General features: G+C 35.8%; 1 protein-coding gene across 12 annotated transcripts in view; it reads right to left on the reverse strand.

Annotated features, from left to right (window-relative positions):
* Positions 1-5,291, reverse strand: part of LOC100877965 (diacylglycerol kinase theta) — a 57,110-nt gene extending 51,819 nt beyond the window's left edge. For 4 of the 12 annotated variants that reach the window (XM_012289203.2, XM_076533169.1, XM_012289202.2 and 1 more), the window contains exon 1: positions 3,977-5,280. In XM_012289203.2, the coding sequence (XP_012144593.1) occupies positions 3,977-4,115 (139 nt within the window). In that variant the 5' untranslated portion in view covers positions 4,116-5,280. Of the gene's footprint in view, positions 1-3,976 lie in introns of all 12 variants that reach the window. The other 8 variants (XM_076533174.1, XM_012289204.2, XM_012289205.2 and 5 more) reach the window with 5 other exon arrangements.
* Between the last annotated feature and the right edge of the window lie 4,716 nt (positions 5,292-10,007).

Consider the following 10,007-nt stretch of genomic DNA (forward strand, 5'->3'; position numbering starts at 1 on the left):
TGTTTTCAAATGTTATGTCAAAACGAATTCATTCACGGGTTTTATTGTGATCTTCAAGATTATGTAAGAACAAAAATGCAAGAATAAATTGAACATTCTGCATGTTATTTCAACAGATTGATAAAACATATGATCAATATGACTTCTATTGACAACAATGCATTTCAGAGTGATATTGATTAAATTTCTATTTCGTGCCAATATTGCATTGAATGCACATGGTTCTCCTATCTCACTTTTTAAATGTCTTAGATCTGTGGTATAAACAATATTTTTAATATAATATAAAAGAATCTTTTATTGAGGCATCCTGGAGAACATGTGCGGGGAAACCATTGGTTCATATTACAAATGTCCTTTACTTCCTCATTCAGTATTTCATGGTAAAAGATCGTTACAGGACTATAGTATTAACTAATTAGACCTTTCAAATCACGAAACCATAATTTGATTTTTGTACTATGACCCCCACAAATTTTCAAAGCTTGTTACAAGCATATCTCCATATTTCATGGAGACTTGAGAATATAGAGATCCGAGAAATACATCATCTGTGCAACACAGAATATTGGAAATGCAGACATTTTGAAAATTTTTTAAATTGGGGAATATAAGAACTTAGAAAATCTAGAAGTTTGAGGACACAGACACTTTGAAATTCAAAGATGTAGGAATACACTAATTCTAGAGTATGGAAATTTAGAAATATAGAAATTTGAGAAAATGAAACTCTAAAACTACCAAAGTTTATTATAAATAAATGAAAACATAGAAATTTAAGACAACACTAATTGGAAAATACAGAAACCTCAAAATATAAAGAATTCGACACATAAAGACTCAAAACCATGGAACTCAAAGGAATAAAAAAATCTGCAAAAATTTCAGAATACAGAAACTTAAAAATATAAACAATGTTTTACGGTAAACTCCTATTAAACGTAAAGAATAAAATTACATAAAGTTACACATAAAATTACACATCCCAGAAAATGCATATCATTTCACAAAAAAGTTCCGCAAAAGAATTCCCTAGTATTCAACAGACCTTTCCCAAGCATGAGACACAGAAACTGTGTCATATGTACGTACTCTACCGATTGTATCGTAAAATTTTCCTTCTACAGATCGTAAACGAGTTAATTTCAGTCCGGGTAACGCAACATCCGCCCTCCGTTTGCCCGCATGCCCGAGATTCCAGGTCGAGTCCGAGCGTTCATGAATCGAGTCGATTGTTCGATTAAACAATACAAAGTTCCAAAGTATCCACCGAGGATGCTTACCCTTTACGGGCTCCGCTCGTCAACGAGCTCTTTCTCTCGTACACGCCCCCACCCTGTGTCCCTAAGCTAACCCTCTCACCAGGGACCCCTTCCTCCTGCTCTTTCCAGAGTCTATCAGCTATCCCACACCACCCTCCACGATCAATGCTTGTGAAAAGGCTCGATGCGCGCGCCCTCGCCACGAACCGCCGTTAATGCCAGCTCGACTTTCCCTCCACTCTTCAGCCTGTTGAAATTTCCACAGGCCATCCCGAAGGAGCCACTTCTGACGTTCTTCAGCCAGCTGCACAGAGCCAGGCCAACTAGTTCCGCTGACAATGAGCACCCGGTTCTCGACATTGTCTTCCTGTGAGCATTTTTACCCTGCTGCAAGGGGTAAACACTCGAACGCGAGTGTGCGCAAACGACCACGGGGTGGGAAATGTGGCGCCTCGTCCTCGGTATCCAAAGATGGTGGGACTGTACCCAGCGAAAATCGTACACGAGGACGTAATTATGCGTTTTCATCTGATCTCCACCAGATCTCGATTAGTTTCACCAAAGACCATCGAACAGAACGCTATAAATTTTGCAAAATTTATATAAATGGAAGTTTATGGGGCTGAAATATTTGTATAAGAAATATGTTATAATCAAGGTAAATTGAATAATAATAGCATTATTGGGTACCGATGCTGAAGAACAGTCTGTAGTCTTTAGTTTACAAAGTAGACTAGCTTAGAGATTATTTAGGATGACCCAATTCTGCAACCTGGAGGGTGCAACATATGCGACAGTCGTGCAACGAATGACACTGATACCTGAAGATCAGCAACCGAATTAGAGTCGGAACACTTAGTCTTGTAATTTGAAGAGTTGTACGTGTATTCGTTGGAGTTTGAAGTCCCAGTTAAACCTAATCGAAGATGCAGTTGGGTTTAGTTAGAATGAAAAGGAATTAGCATCGAACAGTCTTCTGTACGAACTACCCTCCGCACACACGGTGAATGGGCACTTGCCATTCATCATTCTTGGAGGTCAGCCAGCTTCAACTTCGCACGCCGACCAAGGTTTCGGAGCCCGTGAAAAGGCGGGACGAGCGTACTCCCGCGGCAACGCGCCGTGTATTCGATTTCGTTACCGAACGCGCTCATATCGATCCGCCCTCTGCTTTCCTGTTTCCAACACTTGCCCTTATTTAAAAATCACCATCAACTTTTTCACCAGACATTTCCAAGTCAATTGTATTCAATCAAAACGATGATCAGGTTATATTTGAAGATGAGCCTACTAGTGACATTAGCAAACACTGACCCCATCTTTGCTTCTTTAGGACATGTCAACTGGATATACGCTATATTCTGGATAAGCATACGTATCTATGTTTTTAGTAGATATCTATAATTTTAACATATATGTCCCTCATATGTGTCTACGTACAATAGGTTCATGTGTCCATGTTCTATGTAGGTATACATATACGTTCCTTAGAAGTATTTATGTTCCCCATAGGAATACATGTCTACGTTTCTTATACGCGTACCTATGTTCCTCATAGGTATAGACGCCTACGTTTCTTTTAACTATACGTATCTATGTGCCCCATAGGTATAAACGTCTACGTTTCATATAGGTATACGTGTCTATGTTCCCCATAGGTATATCTATGTTCCTTAAAGATATATCCTTATCTTTATAGTTATACTTATGTTACCTTTAAGTACAATCTGTATTCCCCGTAGTAATACATGTCTGTGTTCCTTATAGATATACGTGTCTCTTTTTTATAGGTATTACGTATTTACGTTACTTGTTAGCGTATCTATCTATGTTCCTCATAGATAAAAACGTCTGTGTTCGTTATAAGTATACGTATCTCTACGTTCCTTATAGGTAGACATATCTATGCGTTCCCTATAGATATATGTTGATATGTTCCTCACGGGTATATGTATCAGTGTTATAGATCTGTATTCCCTATACGTGTCTGCATATTTCTCATAGATATGTTTGTATCTATGATTGTATGTGTGTATCTGTAGGTGTCTATCCATGGATATGTAATTGTACTTTCACCTATGCAGGTGTCAATGTAGGTCTCTACCTACGAAAGCATCTATATAAATCTCAACCTATGGAGGTATAGGTGTCTACTTATGGAGGTATCTATTAGATGTCTAGCATGAGAGGCATCTTCTAAATATCTACACACGGAAGTATTTATTAAATGTCTAGGTACGAAGATATCTGGAGGTGTCTACCTATGACCGTACCTATAATTGTATATCTATGAGGATATCTATAGATGTCTCCCTATGTATTAATGTATCCTATATATCTGTAGGTGTCTACCTATGGAGGAGGTAATCTATAGATGTCTTCTTATGGAGAAGGTGTCTCTAGGTGTCTATCCATGGAGAAAATATCTATAGGTATGTAACAGCGGACAAGGTATTTATAGGTATCTAGCAATAGACCTGTAGATGTCTACCTATGGAAATACCTAAAGGTACCTACTTATGGGGGTACCTACAGCTGCCTACCTATGAAAAAAATGTCTGTAGATGTCTAGCAATGAAGGAACCTATAGATTTCAACCTATGGAGGATATATCTATAGATGTCTACCTATGGAGGATGTATCTATAGATGTCTACCTATGGAGGATGTATCGATAGCAATGTATGTACGAATACGTTGCGTATGTACGCGTACCTTCGCAGATGTTCCCCAGCTGTATGAGTCCCCAGAGCATGTCAGTGCAGCTATGGCAGTACGTCGGCTTGTGGAACATCTTCTTGCTGAAGGTGTGCCCATGGTTGCTGAGTACCTCGTCCGAGACCGACGCCGCCATGTTCCCCGTTCTTGAAGCTTGACAGGGCGCGCCGCACGGCGATGATATTACACGGCAGCCACTACGTGATCTCGAAACCGTACGCGTACATAATTGCGTAGCTGCAGGTGCAGCCGCGGCTGGCTGCTCGGGTCCCTCGCGTCGTCCTGTCGCCGCGTAACGTGGCTAACACGCATTATTCCCGAAGCTGCGCCCCCAGGACCGACCGAACGACCGGCACAGCACCGTACGCGACACAGAGATTGCGTTTGATCGTGCACCAGTCAGCAATCACCACTGTTTCGCGGCTGACCATCACCGTCATCGGCCGTTGCTACCGCCGCCTCTGCCTCGGCCGGGAGCTTCACTCGCGGTTAGAGGACGATGCGGGTGTCGCGTTCGCGCATCCCAGCCACGGAACGGGCGTCGAGTGGCCGCACTGACATCAGCCCCTTCGTCACCACCGACGTGCAGTGCCGGAGGCATCCACGGGCCAGCTGGGGCTTCCACGAGGGAGCCCCGTTTTCACGGGGACTCCTCTTTGACCCTTCCTCTTTGATCCTCTTCGAACCTCAAAATCCTTCACGAACCTCTTCAGGTTCTCGAGGAACCCCGTACCGCCCAACTATTCTAGTTACCTCTTGCCTAACTATTCCAGCAATCAATCAACTATTCGATCAAGTCTTTCGAGGTAACATGATGACAGAGTTCATGTTCGACGATGCTGGAGCAAACACTGTTGTGGCACGTCGTACGTTGGATCACATTTTGAGCCGTCCCTGCGAGAAGTCTGGGGCACTGGGCTATCGCGATCCGGCGTTATCGGCTCCGTCAGAGACGTCGGGACGGCGCGCGTCGCCTCGCGACCTCCCGTGGTCTCGAAGAGCTGTGTTCGGCCGCAGCGACGGCGCCGCTCCACCCCACTGTACCTTATCGACCGACACAACTCGCGGAGAGTACACGTTTCCGTTTTCGTACGTGCGTACGATAGACCGCTGATCGAGATAGCGAGCCGTAGCACGCGACTTAGAATCACCTTTGCGACGCGGCCTCTGTAGCCGCGGTTACGATCGCGCGTGTACGAACAGGATTACTTGCAACGCGATACACGGTTTCGGGAAAACTCTTGACTCGCCTCGACGACGTCAAAGTGACGAACAGACGTCGACGATGCCTCGGCGAGCGCGCCGACGCGAGTACGCTGCGGTCTTCGCGCGCAACGCGCTTACGTTTCATGCGTGCACGGACTATTCCGCGTCGAATTACTCGGAGAGCAACCTTGTATCTTCGAATGTCGCTCGCTCGTTTTTTTACCTCTTCGCATATTTTGGTTTTCGAAGTTTCCGATAGGGGTATATGGAGAATGGACTTTTGAATTATTGCATTATTTTATGGAATTCATTAACCTTTTGTTGTATTTTGTTGTAAATATCTATGGTACGTATAATATCAGGGCCGTGTTTTACCTGTGAAGGATTGCCAGTGGGCGATACTTTTCCCACGACCTACTACCATAGATCATATTCGATAAATGACCTAACTAGGTCAGTGGCAAATTTGAGTAATAGGGTATTAAAACTGAGGTATCATTAGGCAAATTTGGGAATTTGACAAACTTTTGGGAACTTAAAAATTTATAAATAGATATGGGAGTTTGGGAATGTAGTAATCTGTAAATTTCTTTATTTGGATATAAAAAAATTGGTCGTGAAATACCGCATTGACCACAAAATGTGTCGCTTCATTCTGCAAAAACGTTATATAAGAAATAAATTTCGTCTATGTTAATAAATTCATTTTTCATAAATGAAAATCTGAAAAATTATGTAATTCAATTACTCAAATATTATAATATAAAACTTATTAAAAATTCAATTATTCACATATTATACAATTACTTAAAATTTTTCTATTTTTAAAATCTAAAATGTTTTAAGATTAAAAAGATTTATAAATAAACTAATAAATGGTACAAAGTTAAACAATTACTATTAAAGAAATATAATTAAATAATCAGTTATTTACCTTCCTCGTCAATTGTTCAAATAAATATTAATAGAACTTGTAAATAAATAATAATTCTTTTTCAAAGATTTAATATTGACTGATTTAATGACTATTTTATAAAGACGAAAAATTTGTTTATTTCACAATTTAGTTTTGAAATGTTGAGATCAGGTTTGACAAGTTTAATCCGATTATTTAATCTTTGGCGAAGATCTGTCAAAATGCCAGAATGTTATTGCAACGTAATATCAATGTTAAAGTATCAATGAATTGAATGAAATATGATTGGTATTAATGAATTTTCCTATAACGTTTTCATTACGAGAAATTTAAGAGGGTATAAAAAGAGGAGGGATATAAAATGAACTTAATAAATTTAACTCGTTATTACATTTTATGATTGTTACATCGATGGTGAAGTTGTATGTGAATATTAAAACGAAAACAAATGCATATTAACGAATAATTTCTACATAAAGAGCAGCACTTTAAAAAGGCTATATAAATATCTCTCAATATTTTGTCTTAAATCAAAAAATGAAATGTTATTAGTCTTTTGTTTAATCGATGTATGCTTTAAAATAGTCGCTACTAAGTTTAAGTAAATCTAGTTTGAGAGATTTTGAAATTTGCAGGTTTGAAAATTTAGAAATTTAGAAATTTGGGAATTTGGGAGATTTCCAGAATTTCAGAAATTTTGAAATTTGAGAAATTTTGAAAAATTTCAAGAATTTCAGGAATTTGAGAAATTTTGAAATTTGAGAAATTTGGGAAATGTAAGAAAATTGAAAAATTTCAGGAATTTGAGAAATTTTGAAATTTAAAAATTTAGCAATTTGGACATTTGAGAATTTTAGAAGCCTGAGAAATTTTGGAATTTTGAAATTTTGAGATTTTGAAATTTAAGAATTACCAAATTGGGAAAGTTGAGAATTCAGGAATTTGGGATTTTTACAAATTTAGGAATTTCTGAAATTTGAAAATTTAACAATGTAGAAATTTGAAAATTTTAGAAGCTTAAGAAATTTTGAAATTTGAGAATTTCCAATTTTGAAAGTTTAGAATTGTGAAAGTTTAAGAATTTAGGGGGTTGGAATTTTATCAAATTTAGAAATTTTTAAATTCGGAAATTTAATAATTCAGGCATTGGAGAATTTCGGAAGCTTGGGAAATTTTGGAATTTCGAAATTGGGAAGTTTGAGAATTTCGAAACTTGAATATTTAACAATTTAGGCGTTTAAGAATTCTAGAAATTTGGAAAAGGTTGAAATTTGTAAATTTATAAATTTACATTTATAAGTTTGTCAATTTGTAAATTATAAAATTAGGAAATTTGTATTTTTTCTAAAAGTTACTTCTTTTAGAAAGAATTCCTGGAGTAATTGAAAGTACCTATCAAAATATTCCTTATATCTTCTTTAAAACCCCTACCACAAATATTAATTTTTCCAAACAAAAATCTGCTAATATTTCTACACGAACGTAACAAAAACCTACACAATTCAACAACAATACGAAAATAAAACGAATCATAAGAAATGCAAACAAGGAAGAAATTTTCTTTCAAAAAGAATTTCTAAATCAATTAAAAGCACGTATACAATTATTGCACCTTCTTTAAACTCCCTAGCACAAATATTAAATTTTCCATACAAAAATCTGCCACTACTTCTACAAACATAAAACTGCACAATTCAACAACAACACGAAAATAAAAAGAAACATAAGAAATGCAAACAAAGAAGAAATTTTCTTTCATAGATGATTTGATAATTGAAAAACCGAGTTTCCGTGTTCCACCAACAATTCCTTTGAAAGTTGTACGCTTGATAAGGCGTCGTATGCATGATTAATCGATACGAGTGTCCCATATATTTAATTTTCCAAACAAAGTTGCCGTCTGGATGTACATTAAACTGCTGAATAATGAAAACAAGTACAACGTGAACGCGTTTCCTCGCCCACTTCCGGCATTGAAAAATCCTATATACACCGCTGTCGAGATTTTCATCATAGACGTCTGCGGTGTGCATTGTCGGCTATGTATTTCAAGGATTCACGCAACAGTAAATCGATCCTGGACGACAATAGTGTCAGCAACGACAATGTTGCATTATTCAGAAACGCGAAATAGAAAATGCTAATTCAAATCATTCAAAACGGAAAGGCTGTTCCCTTATTCTCACATTTATTGTTCACATGTTTGCTAGAACTATCAACTGGGCGAAATCGCTGCTTTCATCTTTCACATCTTTCTGTTTTTGTTTACGGGGTTTTTATCGTAGTACTTATATTTTACTGATATGCAGGATATTTTGCATAGCTATATAGATCGTTTATTTTGAAAGTGACTGATATATTTTGAAAGTTGAAAATGTAACTCCATTTTCATTTATTTTGAGAAAATTAAAGGTTAGCATATATGACAATGAAAAAATATAGGTTAATTATATCAAGACTGGCAATTCAGCAATTTTGTACTAATTGAACAATATGTAATTTGATTATACAAATTTCTTTTAAGTGATTTCACTAAAATAATGTATATTCATGCAAATAGGCTTACACCACTTTTCAAATAAACAATCCATATGAGTGTTTTACGTAGTTTTTGAAATGATGATACAACCGAAAATATATCAACGAGAAAAATTTGGTAAGAAATATAGAATAAAACTTGTCATATATGGCTTTATTTTCAAGAAAATTGAATTTGGACATTTTTTAAGTTTTTCTAAGAAAGTGTCCACAGTATAGAAAATTATGAAATCAATAAATTCCTTCGTAATTCCACAGTAAAGAAATATTCAATAATTTCAAAGTTTCAAAGTTTAAAAATCCCTAAATTTCAAAGTTTCAAAGTTTAAAAATCCCTAAATTTCAAAATTCTACAGTTGAAAAATTCTAAAGTTCCACTATTTAAAATTTTTTAAATTCCAAAACACCACTATTTAAAAATTCTAACATTCCAAAACCACTATTTAAAAATTCTACAATTCCAAAACTCCACTATTGAAAAATTCTCAAATTCCATGGTCAAAAAATTTCAAAGTTCTAACACTTAAAGATTCTAATATTCCGAAACTCAAGAATTTTAAAATTTCAAAATCCATAAATTCCAATGCTTAAAAATTCACAAATGCAAAAATTTAAGTTTAAAAATTCTGAAATTCTAATACTTAAGAATTCTCAAATTTTTAAATTGCGATATTTAACAGTTCTAAAATTGTACAATTCTACAGTTGACAAATTCCAAAATTCTACTATTTAAAAACTCTAAAATTCCAAAATTCTAGAGTTGAAAAATACTGAAGTTCTAATACTTAAAAATTCCAATGTTAAAAGTTTCCAAAATTCTATTATTTCGAAATGATCAAATTCCACAATTCGAATACTTCGAAGTCCCAAAACCTCAAAGTTCAGAAATTATTTAATTCCAAAGACCAAAAATCAAAAAAATTCCAAAATCCCAACATTCTATTAAACTTTAGAATTTAGAACCTTAGAATTTTTTTTTAAACTTTAAAAAGTATAAAAATTCCGAAATCTTAATATTTGAAACTTCTCAAATTCCAAAATTCCGAAGTCTCAATATTTGAAATTCCTCAAATACCAAAATTCCGAAATCTTAATATTTGAAACTTCTCAAATTCAAAAATTCCAAAAACTCAATATTTGAAATTCCTCAAATACCAGAATTCCGAAATCTTAATATTTGAAACTTCTCAAATTCAAAAATTCCAAAAACTCAATATTTGAAATTCCTCAAATACCAAAATTCCGAAATCTTAATATTTGAAACTTCTCAAATTCCTAAATTCCAAAGTCTCAATATTTGAAATTCCTCAAATACCAAAATTCCGAAATCTCAGTATTTGAAACTTCTCAAATTCCAAAATTTTAATA

This window comes from Megachile rotundata, chromosome 7 (assembly GCF_050947335.1).
Source record: "Megachile rotundata isolate GNS110a chromosome 7, iyMegRotu1, whole genome shotgun sequence".
In the NCBI taxonomy this organism is placed as follows: Eukaryota; Metazoa; Arthropoda; class Insecta; order Hymenoptera; family Megachilidae; genus Megachile; species Megachile rotundata.